The sequence below is a fragment of the Pelmatolapia mariae genome, linkage group LG16_19 (assembly GCF_036321145.2).
Source record: "Pelmatolapia mariae isolate MD_Pm_ZW linkage group LG16_19, Pm_UMD_F_2, whole genome shotgun sequence".
In the NCBI taxonomy this organism is placed as follows: Eukaryota; Metazoa; Chordata; class Actinopteri; order Cichliformes; family Cichlidae; genus Pelmatolapia; species Pelmatolapia mariae.
Genome location: NC_086241.1, coordinates 16310390 through 16333254, shown reverse-complemented (window position 1 = coordinate 16333254; position 22865 = coordinate 16310390). Strand labels below are relative to the sequence as shown.

The 22865-nt window shown below is 36.7% G+C and overlaps 3 protein-coding genes across 5 annotated transcripts; 1 reads left to right on the top strand and 2 right to left on the bottom strand.

Moving 5' to 3' along the window:
• Positions 1-613: 613 nt before the first annotated feature.
• Positions 614-2987, bottom strand: LOC134645363 (plasma membrane ascorbate-dependent reductase CYBRD1). The gene is made up of 4 exons (XM_063498775.1): positions 2683-2987; positions 1794-2002; positions 1341-1495; positions 614-1225 (listed from the first exon to the last, which is right to left on the bottom strand). The coding sequence occupies exons 1-4, from the start codon at positions 2867-2869 to the stop codon at positions 946-948; spliced, it is 831 nt and encodes a 276-aa protein (XP_063354845.1). The 5' UTR covers positions 2870-2987; the 3' UTR covers positions 614-945.
• Positions 2988-5162: 2175 nt separating this feature from the next.
• Positions 5163-16821, bottom strand: dcaf17 (ddb1 and cul4 associated factor 17). The gene is made up of 14 exons (XM_063499116.1): positions 16093-16821; positions 15915-16018; positions 15023-15113; positions 14800-14936; positions 14617-14695; positions 14213-14302; positions 13999-14106; positions 13751-13853; positions 13232-13374; positions 7634-7743; positions 7451-7535; positions 7164-7247; positions 5571-5726; positions 5163-5487 (listed from the first exon to the last, which is right to left on the bottom strand). Exons 1-14 carry the CDS (start codon positions 16261-16263, stop codon positions 5380-5382), a joined length of 1569 nt encoding a protein of 522 aa, XP_063355186.1. The 5' UTR covers positions 16264-16821; the 3' UTR covers positions 5163-5379.
• mettl8 (methyltransferase 8, methylcytidine) lies at positions 16233-21930 on the top strand. Of its 3 annotated transcripts, XM_063499117.1 has the most exons (11): positions 16245-16311; positions 17114-17174; positions 17481-17637; positions 17875-17966; positions 18061-18422; positions 18543-18592; positions 18954-19014; positions 19707-19846; positions 20252-20358; positions 20487-20552; positions 20848-21930. In XM_063499117.1, exons 3-11 carry the CDS (start codon positions 17486-17488, stop codon positions 21000-21002), a joined length of 1185 nt encoding a protein of 394 aa, XP_063355187.1. In that variant the 5' UTR covers positions 16245-16311; positions 17114-17174; positions 17481-17485; the 3' UTR covers positions 21003-21930. The 3 variants fall into 3 exon arrangements, with proteins under 3 accessions (XP_063355189.1, XP_063355187.1, XP_063355188.1); XM_063499119.1 differs by lacking the exon at positions 17114-17174 and having other exon boundaries at positions 16233-16311; XM_063499118.1 differs by lacking the exons at positions 16245-16311; positions 17114-17174 and adding an exon at positions 17188-17368.
• Positions 21931-22865: the final 935 nt, after the last annotated feature.

Below are 22865 nucleotides of genomic sequence, written 5' to 3'. Positions count from 1 at the left end.
GTGGCTGTGCTGCTGTCATTTCCAGGCCATGCCAAGCATGCAGAGTTTAGAGTCTGTCAGCAACTCTGGTAGCGAATTAACAGCAGGAGCGTTATTGCTGAAGTCAGCTGCTCGTATCCGGAATTAATTTTGCACCGTTTCTTAAGAAAAAAAAATTATTATAAGACCGTATCAAGGACCTTCAGTCCTAATGGTTCATGTGATGCATGTACTTTTTTTAAAAAAATTCCTGCAGTCAACTTTTGATGTTCAGTCACATTTTACTCGAATTAAGTTGGATTTAATTAAAGCGATCCAAAATCCTGCGTTACTTATTTATGAACATTTTTTTCACCCTGCTGGCAAGGAAAGAAGTGATTCTGACAACCTTGGTTTCTTTCTTTTTATCTAATTCGTGCACCTGGTTAGTACTGTTTTAAACGTTCCAAATTTTTCTCACTTATGCAAAATAATATATGTATGTATATTAAAAATATTAACATCTACAATAATAACAATACAATCACTATCTAGAGCATGGGTAGTTTCTCTCTTTCACTACTTCTCTCTTTTCACTAAATTTACAATGTGAATAATGGAGACATTTTATATGTATCAAATGTTTATTAGAAAATATACTGTCAGTATCAAACTCAGAAAATACAATATAGAGTATTTAGTGTATAGAAAACCTGCAGTGATTAAATTGTGCAGTGTATGCCTATTTTTAAATCATTGTGTAATCTTATTACAGTAGTAGCTCACCATTATTTACATGCACTTACATAAACACTGGAGAAATGAAAAAAAAATCAAAATGAAGTACTTTTAAGGTGTGAGAGTGAAAACTAAAAAGAAATGAAGAGCGGTACAGGAATGTAACAATTTGATGCATTCCTTTTGATTTCCCTTATTCGTTTAAACTGGTTGCACATACATTAATCCACTCTTTTTTTACTTTTTCTATCAGTTAGCCTGTTCTTCAGATTTGTTACTCCTCTTCCTTGCATCTCCAGCACCGTAAGCATCAGATCCATCCGGCAGTTGAGACAGTGCTGAAGCAACTTTACTGTTGTCCTCACCTCCCCCATTGGTATGCAGACTATGCAAGATCTGGTCACTGGGGCGTTTCCAAGATGTTCGAGTGGCAATCCAAAGAATCAGACCTCCAAAAAGCACCAGGAGGACTCCCAGTACGTTCACAAAAATTGCCTCTGGGGGAGAATCCTTATATTTTGGGTCTTTCCTTTTGTGATGTAAACACAGGAAAGTTATTCTCACTTCAGCAGCATATACAGTTCAGCATTTACACTGTATCCGTCTCATTTTTAACCACTCTCACTCTCTATTTTAATACTTACAGGCCAAAGATGAGTTTCTCTGTGATGCCCATAAGTGCCACGGCTATGACACTGGTAAAAAGTAAAAGACCGCTGTAGACGTGGAGAGGCATAAACGCTGCTCTCCAGGACACAGGTGTAACTGGTATCAAGTACATGCCAACTCCAAGAACAAGCTGCCCATTGAAAGAGAGAGACAGATAAAACCCACTTCAGATCTGAAGACTGCTGTCCACTATGACTTAGTCTTTTAGAACCACCAGTAAGAGGTTCAGAGAAAAATGAGAAAGCTATACTGTTATACTTTAGATGTGTTAACAGTCCATTCTAATGGTAGTAGTAGCTACAAAAACCCTGCAACAACTGTGCTTCTTAGGTAAAATGTTAGACGATACTCTTATCTTCAATATGTAACAAAAGTAGGTCTTTGTTGTAACTGCTTTAAAATAATACCAAAAAATTGCATCTATTTACCTGCAGACCATACAGTATAACAGCTGTGAGGCCCAGCCAGCTGTGCAGACTGTACATGTTGGGAATGTTGGCAGCATTGTGGAAGTCAAAAACTGCCACCATGGCTATAACAGCAAAAACGAAGGCTAATAAATTCAATCCTGCATGAATGAACTTCATCATGAGTTTGCTGCACTGCCAGGTCCAGGGGAGCCTGTAGACTATTATTGCTGCAAGAGAGAGTCAGACAGCCAGTTAGCAAGAACTTAAGGCAACAATAATGCTTTTTAAAAAAAAATAAATAAATTAATTAATTAAATAAATAAAATAAAATAAATTTGACTACATATTTCTAAAGTTGTAGGCTTACTTGCTTTATACTATGTAGGATGTAATGTTTGGGTCTCATAGCCTCATGAAAATCATATGGGGAAAAAAGCACACGCATCTAAAATCTATGTGTCATGTCACAGTGCATGTTCACTCATAAGTTTCTCTCTTTAGATGAAGGAAAAGTGTACTGCCAGCTTGTGATTCCCTCATTACGCAATGAAGGCCAGAATCAGGCAGGCAAACAATCCAAGCCAGCCCACTTTGAAAAAGTCTTTGAAAAATGTGAAGGAGGACATCAATTTTGGATTTTATTTGCACCTTTTAATCCCGCAGATATCTTGGTATAAGAAAAAGAAGTGCACTTTCAACAGTTAGTCTCAATTTTTCTACATGATAAAAAAATGCTGCTGTCATCATTGACAGACATCGTCGTCTGCACGACTCTTTGGGCTTAAACTGTAAAACGCAGGAAGTTTTTTTCACCTTAGGCGAGAATTTCCTGTTATTGCTCACACTTTTAATATCAACACCCGATGCAGAGGTGATGTCTTATAAAGGTAATAAAGACCCTTCTTACCTATTCCCTGCAAGAAAATAAATCCAGTGACTGTTAATACTGGATGCCAGTTGAATTCGGCGAGCCCTCCATCCCAGGCCAAACCTTCCTTAAAATACAGAACCCATCTGAGGACGAAGATTATGGAAACAAAGCCGGCGGCGGCGGCGGCACACAGAACCAGCAGGAAGTGCTTCAGGTTCTCCATCGGTGTCTGCAGCGGGGGAGAGGCAGAGACTGGACCGGAGCGGCTGCTGTCAGGTACAATAACAACTTACAACTCAGCGCTGCCCGTTGAGGAGGGACTGCGGTCACGTGACCCCGAGCTGAGAAAACGTTTGGAGGGAGGGTGTTTTGCAACTTTTGTGGTTACAGAAGAGAGTCTGGGATTGGTTTTATAAGATCTTTTATTTTTTTTATTTTTTTTTTGGTGCTGCGTCACCCTCTGACTCCCGTTACAACACAAGTCCACATCTGCGCAGTCCTTCAAAGTCTGAGCTCCAGCGGGATTAAAGAAACAGCCATGTGGGCATGACTGGACATCTGTGGCTCTGTTTTTGCTTTGTACTGCGTTTTATCAATAGGCACTTTTCTCATTATCCCCCTATTTAAATCTTACTAATGCACCACAAGCCACATTACAAAGAAAACATGAAGACAACGCTTTGCTTTTTTTCCTTTTAAAGCTATACCTACACTGTAAATATTAACGTGTCACTTACCCTGACAGACAGCTACAACATTTAGGGTTGGAACATTAAGACACAAAATCCTACAAACAAGCTCAAAGCCACTTTTGTTACAACTGAAGATTCATTATTTAAAAACTTATTAAAGAAGAACACTTGATTAAAGTTCAAGTTCACGGATATCAGTCTGTCCCATTAGAAGGCATAAACCATTGTGAATCAATTTCACTTCCCTTGGTGCAAATAAAAGTCACGCACTGGAGAGGCAACAAAAAAGGGAGTGGTTTTGCAGCTGGTGGCCACAGATCATTGCTCTTTTCTTATCCTTCCCGGCTGATTTCTTTTCTCTTATTTTGCTTTTTGTTGGTGTCAGTACCTGCAGCCCATTCGGGTTACAGAGGTAGTCCAACTCCTCAAGGGTGAAACATCCATATGTGCTGTTGCAAGAAGGTTTGCTGTGACTCCAAGGATAGTTTTTTATTCAAAATATTTTTATTGAGTATTTGTGGATATAGTTTCCAAAAAAAAAAGAAGAAGAAGAAGAAGACGGAAAACACAAACTGTTTACAATGAATACAAAACAAAACTTCTCATGTTGGAACTTTGTTTTCCTCTCTTATTATTTATCAAACATACTCCAAGGATAGTTTCAAGAATTTAGAGGAGACACAAAGTGTGCCATTACATGAGGAGAGCTGGACAGCGCCAAAGAATGGCATCAACCCAGCAGCAGGACCAATATCTGCTTCTTTTTGTAAATGACAGTGGAAACACTGCCAGTGTCACTGCCCACAAAATGACCTACTCGTGCATGTTTCTGTGGAAAATCAGTCAAAAGGGATACAGGAAAAGCAACAGTCCTGCTAAACCATTTCCTTTTGGGGAGGGGTTGACTTGTTGTTACCTCTCCAGCGCATCCGCTGTGACTTTGTGCCAAGACAGGGGAAAAGGATTCACACTGTGACAGATTGATATCCCTAAAGTCCTCCTTTAATTTTTGAGAAGTGTCAATATGGGGTATGGTGTACATTTGCAAGGGAAATGTGATTAATTCTGTGAGATAATATATGCTTTTGATAAACCTAACTTAAAGGTTAGCTAGAACACACAAACTGTTTTCAATTTGGGGATCTATGCAGTAAAGAACAGACATACTTTATTGTACTGCTACTTTTAATTTCCTATGAGCATATTTAAGAGCTAAAATTAAGATATTTAACACCATCACATCTTTTTTGTAAACTGAAGCCAATCAAAATGTGTGATACTATCTCAATATGTGGGACAAGACAAACACGTGATCACCCTAACTTCCCATTGTGACATTATATTTTCTTTTATTACATCTTATAATGAATACAGAAACCATTTTTAAAAAATTATAGAAACTTGATATACATAAGACTCCTGTTCCTGTTATGAGATTTTTCTTTCACGTTAATTTGGAGACTTTTTGGAAAATCAAAACCTCATATCTGTAACCCATGCATATAAATAGACCCGCAATTTGCATGCAACAATCATTTGTGAAACGTGACACTGTCACCACATTTAATCTGCATGAGTGCACTGCAGCTGGCAAATCACTTTTCTGAAACGTACTTCATTAGGATGGCGTTAGGCAATTTCATCAGCTCTGACTGTTAACATCAAGCAAACAATCGCATAACTATCTCAGATCCTGGCTCAGAGCAAATATCAATATCTTAAAATTTGGATATGCATGACGGAAAAAGAGAAGGCTGAAATACAGAGCAACTTGGAAAAATAAAATATTTTATTTTTAGAATAAAGGAAAAAAGTGAGATCAAGTTTAATGGTACAGACTTAGAATAATCATAACAGAAAAAATAGTGATAATCAAGATTAATCATATGAACTGAGGATGCAAAGATCCATATATTAAAAAAACAAAAACAAAACACAGTCATGATCTACATAGTAAAGTAATACAAATGTAATCATATTAAAAAAAATCTTAAGTGATCATGAAAAGCTTTACAGCAGCTTTGATTCAATTTTGCACCGCTTATGTTTTGGTCGTGAACAGTTTGTAAACATGGCAGCAGAACTTAGCGTTCTTTTGTTCAATATGAACAATCGTGTCTTTGTCGAAGAACACCTCGTTTTTTTTTGTCTGAAACAAAAGAGAAGAGCACACATTAATCCACATCCAGACTACTCGCGCTGATGTTTGCATACTCATGTCAAGTTACACACCTCATCCCAGGTTTCGATCAAATCGATCGTCCGCAGTAATTGTCCGGTCTGGTTGTCATGGAGTTGGATGCACGCTCTTCCTTCTCCCTCCTCGCCGTTGGTTACCACGATTGCCAAAAGGTCAAGCTCATCCTCATATTCCACCATTCGGAAAGACTGCATAATCAAAAGGCCGTTGTGAATTAAGTGCTACGTACCATGTTCTCTTTAATGAACAGCTCTAAGAGCTTTTACTTGCCTGCAGTGTTTAAACCTGAAAGCTTATCAATGAAATTCTTCAGAGGACATTACCCAATACATATCTCACCTGAGGAAATGTGTAAGGACAATTAAATGTATATAAATCAATTGAGCTGCCATCCTGAATATTCTGCACTTTAAATAAATATGCAGGGTTTTTTTTTTTAAATTCTTCTAAAAATATTTTGGCGCACACCAAAGAGGCTTTGGCTTTCCCCCAGGAAAAGGAAACTCCCACTGGCTCTCTGCCTTATGTCACATGGAGACCAATTTAGGTTACATACATACTCACCTCCAAATGCCCATTTTGAGCCAGGAAACCTCTGAAAGGTATTTTTAAGGACAGAGGATCTTGTATGATGACTGAATTCGACTTAAGATCCTCATTCATTTTGAATTTTTATTTCTGAGCTGTAAATCTATTTAAGCCTGGAGGGGTGTTGACAATACCTCATCAGCGTCTTACAGCTGATTGGGGAAGAAAAAACTGTTTTGCAAGAAAATTCAGCTGAAAAGAGAAATAAACCCTGCATCAGTTGGCTATTTTTAGCTGCAGATTTGCAGTATTAAGAGGTATTTACAGGAGAGGAAGTGTAGGCAGGATTGAGTCATGTCTGCCATGATAGATAAAATTGTCAACGAAATTTTTTTTTGTTTAGGTCTATTACAGAGGAAAAGCTAATATATATCGCTTTTTGAATAAATAAGAAGAAAAAGATCTTATTTATATTAAGAAACATATATATATATATACATATATATATATATATATACATATATATATATATATATATATACATATATATATATATATATACATATATATATATATATATACATATATACATATATATATATATATATATATATATATATATATATATATATATATATATATATATATATATATATATATATATATATATATATATATATATATACATATATATATATATATACATAAATAATAAAAATGTTGATATTGTGTTTGCTTCTTGGTTTAAATAAGAGAACAACCTAATCCGGATTTGTGGATCTGTTTTGTCATCCAAACCCTCGGGGCATGCAAGGGACTTCGGGGATGTCTCGTGGTGTCTGGCTTCAAAAATGACGGCAGCAGTCTGCTTGTTCTGGCATGCTGTGAATTCTTGATTGGGATCTTGGGAGTTTTTAGATTTTGTCAACACCTTGCTGTTTTTATGGTGAGGCAAGCCACTCTTAAAGTCACTCAAGTAATTAACAAGAATGTCAGGACCCTTACTGCATTGTAAGAGGAAGAAAAATATTATCCACTTCATGTCACTTTCACTTATTGGTATTTAAGTTAGTAATTTAATTAGATCCTATTTTTACCTTTTGAGATGGGTCATCATCCAGCTGTTGAAATCTTCTTTTTACTGTGCGGCCTGATGAGGTCACAGTGACTTGGGAGATAGGCTACAAGAGATGGAAAGCATAAACTTTACATTTTCTGAAATTATAAACAATACGCATACAGTTCACCTCTATAGGAGACTTCCATCTCTGTTGTAGGCAGGCTGATTTATTGTACAAGGCCGATCCATCGCAGGTCAATTAAATTTATTCAGAAAGCAAAGGACAGCAACTAAAAATCTCAAGCAAATAAATATTACACTTACATTGTTTCGGTGGGTTTTCAGGGAGAAATCCTCAACGACCTTAGACGGCAGAGCACTGTTCAGTTCACCGAGGATTTTTAGGACACTGGAATATAAAAAAACCCAAAACACAAATATTGTACAACAAGTGTACTTGGCAAATAAGATAATATGATGATGTTAAATAAATACCGGAGCACTCACTTTATGGTGACAGGTCCCACATGGATAATTCTTCCTGAATCATCAGGATGGAAGAAGATCCCGTCGTTCTCAAGAGAGTAGGAGTCCATCTCTTGTACTCCGTTTGTTGCCTAATTTAATAAAATCAAAAAGCAAAAGATGCAGATTTCTTACAGTTTCTAATTAGCACACAACTTAAAGGCTCTTTCCATCGGGTCTGTTTTCTTGACAAAAAGGTCAAGATGCAAAGAGCAGGTGAGAAAGACAGGAAGTCAGATACAACAAAAAAAACAACAGTGCAGAACATTGTAACAGACCCACGACCGACACATTCCCAAGGTTACATTAGTTGACAGTCTACGCCTATGTCCACACGTATGTGGGTATTTTTGAAAACGCAGATTTTATGATTCTATCCATTTGGGCCTTTCGTCCACATGTAAATGGCGTTTTGTGTCACTGAAAACAGAGATTTTTTAAAACTCCTGCCAGTGTGGAGATTTTCGAAAACTCACTTTTTGCATTTAGGTGTGGACGAGGAAAACGGAGATTTACTCACGCAACGTCAAAGGTGTGCACCGTTTTTGATGTCACGCTGTGCGCCACGTTATTGTTTACATGAGATTAATTTCTATAATGGCGGACATAGACAAAATACTGTTGCTGTTAATCTGACTATCTGCATTTTTTACACTCTTACATATACAGGCGCAGTTTCTGTCCCTCCATTTAGAAAGACAGAGGCGTCAGAGTGAACTTCGGATGTGGCTTCTACATTTAACACAGACGCTTTCACAACCCAAATCCAGATGTCGGTTTTGAATAAATTTAACTTTCAAGGTCCATTTTTAAGCTTTTCCAGCACATTACTAGAAAAAAGAAAAAAAGAATGCATGTTCCATTTATCATCACCTCAGTAAGACCATGTAAAAATTAAAACAAATCATTTTAGCTCGATTTAAATGTCCTTTGTTCCCCTTTTGTTAAAACATAGAAAACTGCACCAAAGACAAATACTGAAAAAGGAAATGGTGCACTATGCATATAGTGTACAAACTCAAAAAACAAATTTCTCTTAAAAATAAAAATTTGCAAATGTGAACAAATCAACTCGTTAGAGATATTCATCTCCACTTGAAAAAAAACAACAACCCCACAAAAGAAGGAAACTGCACCAAACGCCCCAATAATACACAGCAAGGCCAAATTAATAAGTCTTCTCATCAGATATTGATGCTTCTTTCCAATGTGACACAAAAAAAAGGAGACAGATGTTTGTTATTTTAACTAGTTAAGCACCTACACCCTCAAAAATGGGGGGAAAAGGGAGGAGATCGCGTTTAATCGATTATAACACGAGGTCAGAAATATAAGTGCCGACATGAGTAGTGTCCACAGAAACCTCTGAACCTCAGCTAAAAGCTCATGTAAACCATTTCTACAAACACCAAACAAAGCAAAGACACCAAACAGTTAAAAGAGCAGTTACCTCACCATGAATCTGTGGACGGGTAATATTCATATTTTGATTTATGATTTTCTGGAGTTAAATGTGAACCGAAGCATATTTTCAAAGGTGTTGTATGCTATAAAATACTTTTAAAAATTAGGCAAGGGATATAAAAAAAAATAAATTAAAAAAAAATCTAATTTTTCTATGTTTGAGTCACAGCAACTTTGACATAGTAACATCTGCAGTATTATTCACATCCCTGATGACATCTCACAAGTGTTAGCTTTATTTTGATACCAAGACTGTTTACACAGAGCTTGTAATTGCAGAGAAATACATTTATTTTGGTCATTTCATTTTCAAGTAGGAAGGTCATCCTTTTTGTTATACCCTTTAGACGAATAGAGTGTTTTTTAATTAAATACATATTCTTTAAATAATGTTCCCTTTTATAAAAAGTAGGATAAGTTAAAAAAAATACATAAAAAATAAAAATTATTATAGCTCTATCACGTAGAAAAAACTAACCAACTAGTCTAAAACTAAGAAACACTTAAATATTAAGTTAAATTTGAAAACTGTTTAAAAAAAATATATATCCCCATTCCACATTCCAAAATGTCATGTGACAATCTGATAGGCTTAGGAGTGATGATGTCACAAGGATCTTTGATCCTTTGAAGTTTTTCCTTAAATAGGGGTGAGAAACAGCAATTTTCAGTTCGTTTCTTCGCAGCCTTTGTGTTTGCAGCCTTCAAACGTTCACTACAGAAACATTTGGAAACCTCTCAGAGTCATCGTATACAAACGCCAACATGTATCCAAGATTACGGCAACCAAGACAAAAAGATTATGCCGCCTCTCCTTCCTGCCGTGGCCGGCCAATTTCTCCAAGTGGCCTCTTATCCATCCATAGGGCATTACAGGAGAGTAAGAATGAAAACAACCATCTCCAGAACAAAATTCAACAAATTGAAAAAGAAAAACTTCACCTGGAGAAGAAGTGCTTACAAATGGAAGCACAAAATAAACACCTGGAAGAAACACTACAGCGCCAGCCCGACATCAACATTATTAATGAGGGCTGGGGGATCAAGTTTGCTCAAGCCAGAGAGCAGATTGTATTCCTCATCAAGGAAAACAAGCAAAAGAGCGCTGAAGTTAAAGAAATGTCCGAGCAGCTTCAAGGCAGGAAAGCGACGATTGATAAGATAGAGTGGGATCTCCAATACATGGACCAAAAGAATCAGCTGCTCCAAAGAAAGCTTGATGAAGCTGAAGAAAAAAATAAAGAAATCCTCCAACAGAAGGAAGAACAGGACACAAAGCATAAAGACATGCAGCGTGAACTCCAAGGCATGCAGGAAAATTACAGAATGGTGAAGGTAAGGTTGGATCAAACACTGCGCCAAAATAAAGACCTCCTTCAAGAGAAAGAGCAACAGCAAGAAAGACTGGCAGAAGAAAAGTGCATTATCAAGGACTTTGAGAGTAAAAATCAAAAAATGCAAGAATTCTGTAATGAACTGAAGGTCAAAACAAGTGAGCTGGAAGGAGAAAAGGAAACACTGGAAAAACGATGCTCACAGATGCAGAAAAGGATCGATCAAATGGCGAAAAACAACGCAGAGCTCCTTAAGGGGATATTGTTGGAATTCAACATTTTGAAGCGGGAAAACACAGAAATGCAGGCCCAAAAGCAACAACAAGATAAAACGCATGAAGACCTGCAGTGTACGCTCCACGACATCCAGAAAAGAAATGAGCAGCTAGAAGGCATGCACAAAGAAGATCAACTGAGAAATGCAGACCTGCAGAAGGCAAAGCTAACACAGGAGGCAACATCCAAAGACCTCAAAGAAAAGCTTGAAGAAACACAAGCAACATTAGAACAGGTGGAACAAACATGCAAGAAACTAGAGAAGCAAAACACAGAAACAATCGATGAGTTGAGAACCCTCATCCTGGAGAAGAAGGCGCTCGTGGAAAAGTCAATGAAAAAGAAGAAAAAATTCTTCAGCTTGTTCCGGAAGAGGGACAACACTGCTTCTTCAACCGATGTAGCCTCGTCTTGCTCCACCTCTGTTCACCCCCCCAACCAGTCCCGGCAGTTGACTGTCCCCTCCTGAGCCTGGTTCTGCCGGAGGTTTCTGGCCGTTTAAAGGCAGTTTTTCCTCCCCACTGTCGCCTAGTGCTTGCTCAGAGGGGATTGTTGGGGTTTTCTCTTCTCTACCTTGTTTCTTTATTTACTTGTTAACTTTTTTGCTCTTACTTCGTTTTACCTTGTTTCTTTATTTACTTGTTAACTTTTTGCTCTTACCTCATTTAACCTTTTTTTCTTTATTTACTTGTTAACTTTTTTGCTCTTACTTCGTTTTACCTTGTTTCTTTATTTACTTGCTTGTTTAACTTTTTTTTCAACTTATGTAACAAAATAAACCAATTGAATTTATCCTTTGAGTATTGTTCATCTAATCTTTACAGAGTTTTTCCAAAACACTTTCAAACATTCAGATCTGTCTTTTATTTTCTTCTTGAAACCTCATGAACGGTGAACTAAAAACTCTGGAACATAGTTTGAAACACTGAAATTGTTTCAGCTGAAACTGGCAAAGTCCAAAGTCATACGTGCGTGTGTGTGAGTGTCACAGGTGATACGGTGTCACTAGTCCGGTCATCATGTTTAGGCTCATTCACGCCAAAATTATTTAGGCTAAATCTTTAAAACGGTGTCATTGCACACACATTTTCAATCACACAAATGCAGAAATAATTATTTGCAGTATCTTCTCTGATTTATTATAAGAATGTCATACCTGATCATTTGCACCAACACCATGAAAAATGGGGGAAAAAGGGAGGAGATCGCGTTTAATCGATTATAACACGAGGTCAGAAATATAAGTGCCGACATGAGTAGTGTCCACAGAAACCTCTGAATCTCAGCTAAAAGCTCATGTAAACCATTTCTACAAACACCAAACAAAGCAAAGACACCAAACAGTTAAAAGAGCAGTTACCTCACCATGAATCTGGACAGGTAATATTGGGGGAGGGGGTCTCACATTAAAACAGACTGACATGCAGAGGTGCAAGGCAGCCCAGGCGGAGAAATTTTGCTTTTAGACTCATTTTATTTCTCTATCTGATAAGAAAACTATTGGGTCAGATAGTTATTTGTGGTGAAATTAATACAGTTTCAAGCACATTTAAGCACCACATCTGAAATTCAAGCACTTTTCAAACCTTGAAAAGTCTATATTAAAATTCAAGTATTTTCAAGGATTCCAAGCACCCGTACGAACCCTGACTACACAACAGCCAAAATACTGTCTTGAGTTATTAACATTTGAAATGATGAAGGCACTTGAAAATGACACTTGAAAAGTAACACAAAATGATCTGCCTTTCCAGAAAAACAAAAACTTTTCAGAACTACTTAAGGTTTTGTGAGGTTACAAAACCCTGTTTAGTCTTTCCCTCCTAGGCTTCTAAACTTCTGATTGGCCAACATTTCGCTTTTAGCGTTTCCATGTGGACGGAGATATTTTTTAAAACTGCACGTGTGGACGGGATTAAAAAAAAGAAGAAGAAGAAAATCTCTGTTTTCAAAAATACCAGTGTAAGTATGGACGTAGCCTAAACTACATTTTGGAGGCTGAACTGGAACTGGAAACCTCCCTTGTCTTTACCAGCTGACAATCTGACATCCATTCCACTTCATACTATAAAGAGTGTTATACCCCCCTTTGATTCTCCTATGTTCTATTTAAGTATGTGTGGTATTTTCATTCACATGAACAACTCAGTGGAGAGATTATGTGAAAATAATACATAACACATAGTAATATCATCCCTAATCTGATACAATGTCATGGCTTCTCAATGGGAGAGAAGGCAGAGTTTAGAGATCAGCACAAAGGTAGCATTGTGAGGTGATTACAGGTTTAGTTCACTCCTGCTCTTTCCACTGACTGAATAGGAAGACTGTCAAAAACATTTGGAGCCCTTCTTACAATGACAACTCACCAGGGTCTGACAAATTTAGCAACAGCTCATTCTACCACACACTGACTTATTACGATCATGTTTTACTCAAAGTACAACCATAACTAAAAGGTAATAAGGACGTAAATTTATAGTTGATGAGGATTTCTTAAATATACCATAGTGCCGTCCTTGAGTGAGCAGATGTGGTAGGTCCCCTCGTCTTTTTTACGAGGCGGTGTGTAAATGTAGTGCCATGGGTTTCCTCCAATCTGAACACTGTTTTCAGCACAAGAGACCTTGAAAAGTACAGGAGGGCAATCTGTGCAATGAGAAAGGAAAAACAAACATTATGCTCACTTTGTGAAGCAAAACATTCTTGATTAGAGTGGCTAACACTCTGTGACCCCTGGAACAGCAGCAGAAGAAAGCTGCTGCAGCAAATAGGGATCTTAATAAACAGGACCAAATGTGTTTAATATCACCTTCATGTCAAGCACCATATTTTTACTGGTAGTTTTACATGATTCACACTTCACAGCCTTGAAGAAGTAATTTCACGTCCCTTACAGCTCGCTTTAAGACAGCTTTCTTCTTATTAGCTGCCTCACAAAAATGGCTTTATTAGTTATTTGAAGCTATGCATGTACTCAACTTTAAGCACAGATAACACTGGTTCTTAAAAAAAAAAATCCAACCTGTGATTTGAATATTTAACGGGATACCAAACGGTGCATCTCCAACTGTTTTGCCACCAAGAAGAGGACTCTGCTTTCCAAGTGTTAGCTTCTCTGTCAGGTACTGAAAACAAAGAAAATGTTCATCATGTTCCCAAAGACGTAAGAAGCAAGCTAAGCAGAATGATAATAAAACACTTTCTATTAAAAAAAAAAAATCACAGCAAATTCTGATGCATTCACTAATGTCTAAATAAACACAGACTTACTCTTTGGACAATGTGCTCGAAGCTGTACATTTTCACTGACTTATTGCTGTAATACAGTGCAAGGACACCTTGAACCAGATCAGCACCTATGACACCATTTCCAAACACCTACAAGAAAAAAACCAAAAAACCTTTAAATAAAAAAGCCTCCAAAAATGTACATTTGAAAAATGTAAACTGTAAAAAAACAAAAACAAAAAAAAAAACCACTTACTTTTTTATTGATCTCCATAATGCCAATAACTTCCAAAGGGAAAACGTGAAAAATAGCGATGTGCATCACTGTATTCTGAGTGATACCTGCCTGTGGGATAAATCAGAAAAGAGGTCACATCTCCATCTCCTCTCTTCATTTTTATAGGACTTACAGAAAAATAAATAATTAATTAACTCTCTAGTTGCACAAACAATAAATTATTATTATTATTACTACTACTAATAATAATAACAACAACAACCTTCTGATTTGAAACCAACAACCACAAGATGAAAAAGAATAATGATAACAAGGGTCACGTATAGCTAGTGAAAGCTATGTTTAACTTAAATATAACATTAACTTATTATTGACTTTCTCTTACAAGACACAAATGCTTTAAATACATGTATTCACTTTACCTGTCTGGCTAAAGGTGTTTCCTTGTTTTGAACAGATTTAACATAAAATGTCTCTTGAGAAACATCCCAGCCAAGATATCTACAAGACAACAACAAGCTATAAAGTTAAAAAGGCTTTAAAATGAACCAAATCTAAAAATACATTCCACTCAAAGGACACTGAAATCAGAACCTTAGAGATACCTGAACTTATAGTTTGGAGAGAGGTAAACTCTCTGCAGTTCTTCTCCTGTTTCAGCTGAAAGGCGAATTAGCCAGTTATTGGCCGTCAAAGCCAAGAGGCTTGGTTTATGATCAGATGGAGAAGATAAGGATTTTTCCTTTGGATGAGAACAAAAAAAAGAGGTAACACAACAGTCTGAAAATTTCTATCTGAGAAGCACCAAGTTTATTAATGTTTACTTACAACTGGACTGTGACACATCAACGTATCTTCAATTTTCTCCTGTTTGGACCTCGTTGGCAGTTTGTACAAAATCTGAGGCTCAGCATGAACACTGAAACACAGATACAAAATATAAAACATAAGCAGCTTGTCAATGTTATTGGGCATACACAACACTTTCCTACTTCATTTAAAGCTCCTTAGATCATCTGCTCCTCTGTATCCTACATCACTGTTTCGCAAAAGCAACAATTACTAACGAAGTTAAAATGACACAATGGGTTTTATTTTAATAGTACACATTTACATTAAATATCATGGCCCACCTGTTTTCACATTATTCATCAGACATCTATACTTTTCCCTGCCAGATAAGACAAAAATATTCAATATCTTCCGTTGTTTTGAATGGTTTTCCGCATTTTTTAAAAACTCATCTACTTTCAGTACCGCAGCTACACTGTTACACCCATCTCTCTTTCATTCACACGCATGTATTCTGATTTGCATTCCTCTTCTCTCCAGAGCACACCTCAACCTTTCCAGGCTCTCTTTCACCTGATCCCTACTCTCACTACAGACAATAATATTTAATACACTCAAGTAAAAGCTTTAAAACATTATATATCCATTACATACATGATTAAAGAGGTGATGATTTTCATTTGGCTCTGGCTATATCTCTTAAGTGGGTGCCAGAAAAATTAATATTACAGGCCAGTGTAATATGAACACTTCATATAAAAAAAAATTATATTTTGAATAGGTAGACTTTTAACAACTCATTTTTAATAGTGTATATGACCAGTGGAGGATTACTTTAATTTAACGTACCAAAATAATCCTGTGTATTATTTGGTATGTATACGTGTTTAAAAACTGAAGCTAATTAAAGTTAGGACCCCATACTCACCAGCTGTAGCAGTGCTGGTAGTTTTCAAAGTATAGTTTGCAATTTTCGTACATTACTGTGGATTTTGAGGTCTTGCTCCATACTTTCGTGAAAGTCCGGTTTTCCTACAATATGACAACAATAATTAATATGGTAAAACACCGAATGAAAGCAGTTACACTACAAACTGTAACATTACCTGAAGGAGGATACCTCTCAGGATCTTCAAATTATGTCTGATTAAAGTCCCAGTATTGCCAAGACCTGTGCTCCTCCGGCTCAGCAGTTCAGCTGCGTTAGCGCTCCCCTTTCTCTGCTGTGGCGCCATCTGCAGGTGGTGCGTTTCCCTACTGGGGGCTGCTAGCAGCATGACTAGATCGACTGACTGAAGTGACCACAACAGCCCACCCAGAGCGAGGTAAGCACCGTATGGTTTTGTAGTCCAGCACGCTACAGCTGTTTTCTAGGCTTCATGTTTTCAACGCCGTCGCGACCTCACACGTCCAATGACTAACATGAAAAGTTAACAGCTAGCTTAGGTTAGCGTGAGGTAAAGAACCTCGACATGTCGCCAACTTCGTCCAAAAGTTTTGTCTGCTATATGACCCAGAGGAACTGCTCGGAGGTTGCATGGAGGATTAAATATAATTCTTAGGGTTAAGTTGGCGAGCATTGCTTTCGCGTGTCGACTGAGGTTGTGTTGTTAGTTAGCCGCTAACTCTATTAGCACCCCATCCCTCTCCATGTTTTCACACGCGTCTTCTTCTACGGCACAATAGCGCGCTCGCTGTCCCGGTGTAGCGCACCCATTCGTCTGCACGTACCCTGACCAGAGATACACTTAAAAATCAGCTGCATCCTTTAGTTTCCGATTTTATATTTTAGCAATTATTATTCAAACTATATAGCTTTTTTTGAGCATTTGAGCTGTGTTAGCTAAACATATTTGTCTCTGTGTATGTGTATTTAATCATTTATTTATTTTATTTCTGTTTTGTTTTTCTATATTAAATTTGAGCTAATGTACTTTAAAAAGTCACGCTAACGTATTATACTAGGTTCTTTTTTAAGGATTTTGTTGCATTGTATTTAAATGTTTATGTATTCTTGACTTTTGTTTTCTTTTACTATTCTACTACTTTGAGCTCATTTTAGTTTAGTTAGCTTTGGGGATTTTTTTTTTTTTTTTTTAACAAAATGCATGCATTTTCTATTTTCAGGACATTTCCCAGCTTTCAGGGCAAAAGAAGAGTTTATCATATTCTGTTATTTTATTTACATGTATGTATTAACATTAAATAGACATTTGGGTGGTGTCTTTAGGGGTCACCACAGCGGCTCATTTGTCTCCATCTCACCCTATCCTTAGTATTCTCTTCTGTAACAGCAACCCTGTGCATGTCCTCCTTCACTACATTTATCAGTCTTCTTTGTGGTCTTCCTTTGTGTCAGCTCCATCTTCAGCGTCCTTCGAGGCTAGTATCCCTCCCCTGCATGACATAGATATTGCTTCCACTAGTCTTTTTAGGCAGAGATGAACTGACCAGGAATTGTTGTATGTATTTAAACCTATGTGCACTTTTACAGAGTAAATGAATAAAGTGAAGAGGTTCTCTGTAGCCAAAGTGGCTGCAGTTTTCATCAGATTCTCTATGAGGTTAAAGAGCAGTGACGGAAGACCTTCAGTTCCACTGGGTTCACGGATTCTGACCAGTCCTGATGACATCTTCAAGCACAACATGTGGTAAGTGATGCGACTTTAATGAATATGTGTAAAAGTTGTGTTTATGATTCCACATAATAAGAAGACACCATGTAGCCTGTATATTGTATATGTGTTATGTATAATATACAATCTAAAATATAGGTCACAGGATTTCATGACATTAAAGCTAATTATAACAAATTAAATTATGAGTCATTATAGTTAAATTGATATATTAACATTCAGGAGTTGCTTTAGTAATGTTTTTCATGTTAGGGATCATGTGCAATGGACAGAGGAGGACAGGGAAAATGCACAGCAGAAGGCGGAGGAAAATTCCACTGTACGACTTCCTTTAAACGAACAAGGCAAGAATAAAATATTTTAACACATTTAATTGGATTTTTGGGAATTACATGGAAACAAAAATGATGAAAAAGTTCTTGAATTCTGTCCTTGCAGGTAAATTTGTTACAGCAGCTTGCCAGTACTGGGACAAGTTTTATGAGATTCACCAGGACAAGTTCTTCAAAGATCGCAGATGGCTGTTTTTAGAATTCCCAGAGCTGCTGCCTTCAGGTGAAAGAGGCCAGAGCACAAACACGTGTCACGGTCATCAGCAAGCAGCTATTCAACTATGTAGTGCATCCAGATTGGACACTGAAACCGGAAAACATCAACGGTGCAATCCCGTTGACCATCACAGGAATACAGACACCTTTAACTTTCAGGAGTCCTGTCAACAAGCTGCACGAGGAGCGAATGAAGCTGCTGTGGATGATTCTGTTTTTCCTGGACAACGTGCATCCTTCAGGATCCTGGAGGTTTTTAAAAGTGTTAATATACTCTGTTTTTGTTTTAATTTTTTATACAGGATGTGCATGTTATATTATTGTATCACAGATAATGTTAAATAACTGCTTTGCATTTTCTTCTGTTCACAGGTTGGATGTGGAGTTGGTAACAGTGTGTTTCCTATTGTAAATAACATCAAGTAAGTCAAAATGTTTCTCTTTAATGAATGATGTTTAGTATTTGATTGTCTCTATTGTCATCTCTGTTGTTGACTGAAAGCAGAGCATACACATAGAACACAGTGGAAATTTCTCTGTGAAGTTGTTGTGTTATCACCTATATTAGAAAAAAAGTTTCTGCCGTTCTTCTATTTTCTCTTTAGTTCTTTAGCTTTAGTTCATCCTGATCTATGTCCTTTGGAAAAAAAACAAAACAAAACAATTAAGGCACTTGTAAAAAATATGTGTTGAGCTACAAAATCACTTCGTCAGTGTTTTACAAGTACTTGTGGTTGTAATGTGATGATTCCCGGTTGTTAAACTGTTTGTTTTCTTCCACAGAGAAACAGACTCATTTTTATACTGTTGTGACTTCTCACCACGTGCCATTCAGCTGGTTAAGGTTAGCATTTGTTTCAAATGAAAATATAAAGTGTATACTGTATTATAATAATATTTTAGTCATCTACAAAATATTGCCGTCCCTTAAATGTTTTGGGAAATAACTTAATTTCAACAGCTGATTTTTATCTATATATAAAACATGTCTTTATCATAAATTTCTACCTAGACAGACACAGAAAAGATAAATATGACATCATGTGCAGAAATGTAGCAGAAGAAAAAACATCACTGTTACATATCTTCACATTAAATAAATCTCACACACAGAAACTAATGTTAGTAATGTAAAAAAGATGGCATTCATATACACTCGCTAGCCAATTTGTAAGGTACACCTATTTAACTGTTTGTTAACTGATCCACTGGGATTTTCCCACACAACCATCTTTAGAGTAGCTAGGATAGGCTCCAAGCTATCCTAGTCCTGAATTGGATAAGAGGAAGGATGGATGAATGGACGGATCATCTTTAGGGTTTACAGAGAGTGGTCTGAAAAGGAGAAAACATCCACTGAGTGGCAGTTATTTGGGTGAAAATGTCTTCTTGATGCTGTCAGACAAGAATGACCAGACTGCTTCAAGGCGATAGGAAGGTTCATGAGAAAATGTCTCAGAACTGTACATGAGCTGCAACACCAATGTGATAATGACATGCTTAATAGATATAATCTAACTTATTTTCCTTCTGTAGAACCACCCAGACTACGATGACTCGGTGTGTCACGCCTTCGTCCATGACATTTGTGACAAAATGGCCACCTTCCCATTTCCTCCTCAGAGCCTGGATGTTATTCTGGCAGTATTTGTGCTCTCTTCCATTCATCCAGAGCGGTAGGTGAGGTTTAGAGTACAGAGATGGGAGACCCTAATGTCATTTATCACCTGCCAGCCAGCCCCTCCCCCTCTACAACCTCCATAACCATCCCATTGCCCAGCCTTTGTCTGAATGCCATTACAAACCCCAGTTTGAAATGGAAATATTAAACCATACAGTTAAGTGCAAGATATTGAATATTTGGTGGTTTGCTTGACACTAAAAGTATAGATGAATTTGGGAAACATATGTAATATACTTGGGTTAAGCTAATACAAATGCACTGCTGACTGAAGTCAGTTATATCTCAGTGAATGCATTTCTCCTTGGCCTATATTTTACCGATGGCTGCAAGGATCACCTTAGCTGCAAGCCTGCTGCATTATAACATAATTTATCCAATAACTAAATTTTATTGACAGCTTGCAAGACGTTGTGAACCATCTGTCTGCATACCTGAAACATGGTGGTGTACTCCTTTTCCGTGATTATGGGAGATACGACTTCTCACAACTCCGTTTTAAGAAAGGTAAGCCTCCAGATCTACCCGTTGTATCATTTTACCCTAATTTCTTATATATTCTTAATACATCTTTGTCTGTGTGTGAGATTCTCCTTTTTAAACAAATTCTTTGTCATTTCATCTCTGACATCCAGGACGGTGTCTATCAGAAAATTTCTACACACGCGGAGATGGAACCTGTGTTTATTTTTTCACAAAAGGTATTTTTACTTATGGTGTGTGGGTGTTGACACCCCTATTCTGATCAGTGCTATGATACAAGTTTGTGGTGTTTACAAACATGGAATTTACATTTATTGGTGAATGGTTAAATATATACATTATCTCAGATAAAACTCAATTCCAAAATTCGTAAAAAAGAAAACTAATGTATAAAAAAACAGCTTCACGGTAATGCACACAAAACCGTGTTTTCTGTTGTCATGGCTTTCTTGGCAGAAAGAGAACCTGGACTAAAATTTTGGTTCCTGACTGTTGTGTTTTTATGTTTTACAGAGGAGGTTCATGATTTGTTTTCCAAAGCTGGACTGGAAGAAATTCAGAATCTAGAGGATAGACGACTGCAAGTGAACCGAGGAAAGAAAGTAGTAATGCACCGGGTGTGGATGCAGAGCAAGTACAGGAAACCATATCCACCTTCAACCTCTTAGCATCCCACCATGCACAGCTCTAACTAGAATTGTGTATTTTTCATACTTTTATACTTAAACTGGTTTATTTGGGCCTAGTAATAACTGTTTTTTTGGAGGCAGCTGGGGGTAAAATATATAAAACTCAATAAAAACCAGTAAACAGGTGTTTGGTGTTTTCTACTTTATTTCTCATTATATTCATATTTAGATACTGACACAATGTTGTTAAGTCCAGGTGGGCTCGGGTACATGAACCATGGTTCATGGTTCATGTACACTAGATGTTTTAAGGCCACTGTAAGAATGATTGACAGGAGATTACGTTCCATTATTCAGTAAGGCACATATATTCTTCAAGCCACTTTTTGTAAGAGAGAAGCAAATTAGCGGTTGCACTGATGTGTTGCCTGAATATATGCTCAGCCGTGTTTATTGATGCTGATTTATCTGCAGATAAGCTGCAAAACTGATTCAACCTCACTGCCATAAAGAACATTTCAGGAAATCATTCCCACTGTTCTAAGAAATACATTGAGCAAATTAGAACTAGTGAATCTTCTCGGATGAGAGATTTAACATCTTCAATAATTTTAAAGAAGTCCAGTCGCTTTCTTTCCAATTGCCTTAGATTCCCATGACCTGGATGACTCTACACGGACATTCCTGTTATTCTTTATGAAATTGTACAACAGCTCTTCTTTTTGTGACCGGTGAACACATCCGACGCACACCAGGACACATGATTACATGCATATTTCTGTACCAAACCTCCTTGCTGCTGTTTCTTAAGTGTAAAGTGCACATGTTATTTGTTATGTCATTTCCACCACTGTTTGTTAGAATTTGCTTTTGCATGATCTCAGTCTTTTATCTTTTTTCTTTAACTTCATTTTATTATCTGATTTCAAATTTTTTTGCACTGCTTTACATATTAAAGCCTTCAGTATTGGCCTGTGGTACTTTTAATATTGTTTTATTTTTTGTAGATTATGCTATTTTAATTTTTTTTTTAATTTCTTTTGTAACAATAAAATCTGGCAAGCTAGCTATCAGCAGTGCTGTGAAGAAGTATTTGCCCCTTCTAATGTCTTAGTTTGCATATTAGTAGTGGTTAAAATTAGCAAGAAAGAAATTGTTTTAAAGAATGTAATCGTTACTAACCTGAAATACTCAAATTTATGATAAAATATATGGAATTTATTTACCAGCAGTGGAGAAAAAATGTGAGGGGGGGCTAAGTTAAAATTTTAAGTTATTATCTCAAAATTTCAACTTACTAAGTATCTAAAAGTTTTGCCTTACTTCTGACTAACTGGAAATGTCAAGATACTTTACTCAAAAGTTTGAGATAACTAAAAATGTCAAAATATTAACTCGGACTTTTGAATTACAAGTTGTTTTTAATAGCATAAAGAAGCTTCCATATCAACCCATTAACCGTTCCAAAAGTAAGCTTTTTTTCTTAATTACTATTTCAGAATTGTTAGTTTCCGTCATACTTTTGACGGAATAATTTTTTTTTAATTTGATTTCTTGAAATTTTTTTGTTTTGGACGTCAGAATCACAACTTAACCCTTACTCTAATTTATGCCTGAGAGTAGAAAATAAAAATTATTGCATTGTATCTAACTATTAATCTGAGTATTTTTATAATTATTATGTTAACTCTCAACCGTTTTTTGTATTTATTTATTTTAATTCTTAATTAAATGAATTTGTTTATTTATTTATTGAAAAGAGATTTTTTGATATGCCATGCTATGACAGTTTAATACGAGGAAATCGATTGTTTCATTCGTTTAAAAGTCATGTCTCGACCCTTTGAGCATCGTAACCTGTAAAAATAAAACATATGGTTGTCATGTTTTTGTATGTTGTCG

What these genes read in the sequence shown, in the direction of transcription:
- mettl8 (XM_063499119.1), top strand. Translation starts at nt 17,486, where the DNA reads ATGAATAAAGTGAAGAGGTTCTCTGTAGCCAAAGTGGCTGCAGTTTTC. An exon ending in ATCTTCAAGCACAACATGTG is followed by an intron (nt 17,638 to 17,874) that starts GTAAGTGATGCG and finishes TTTTCATGTTAG; the next exon opens with GGATCATGTGCAATGGACAG. An exon ending in GTGCCATTCAGCTGGTTAAG is followed by an intron (nt 19,015 to 19,706) that starts GTTAGCATTTGT and finishes TTCCTTCTGTAG; the next exon opens with AACCACCCAGACTACGATGA.
- dcaf17 (XM_063499116.1), bottom strand. Translation starts at nt 16,263, where the DNA reads ATGCTGCTAGCAGCCCCCAGTAGGGAAACGCACCACCTGCAGATGGCG. An exon ending in TACCAGCACTGCTACAGCTG is followed by an intron (nt 15,114 to 15,914) that starts GTGAGTATGGGG and finishes TCTGTGTTTCAG; the next exon opens with TGTTCATGCTGAGCCTCAGA. An exon ending in TCTCCAAACTATAAGTTCAG is followed by an intron (nt 14,696 to 14,799) that starts GTATCTCTAAGG and finishes GTTGTCTTGTAG; the next exon opens with ATATCTTGGCTGGGATGTTT.
- LOC134645363 (XM_063498775.1), bottom strand. Translation starts at nt 2,869, where the DNA reads ATGGAGAACCTGAAGCACTTCCTGCTGGTTCTGTGTGCCGCCGCCGCC. An exon ending in TTATACTGTATGGTCTGCAG is followed by an intron (nt 1,496 to 1,793) that starts GTAAATAGATGC and finishes TTCAATGGGCAG; the next exon opens with CTTGTTCTTGGAGTTGGCAT. An exon ending in GAGAAACTCATCTTTGGCCT is followed by an intron (nt 1,226 to 1,340) that starts GTAAGTATTAAA and finishes ACATCACAAAAG; the next exon opens with GAAAGACCCAAAATATAAGG.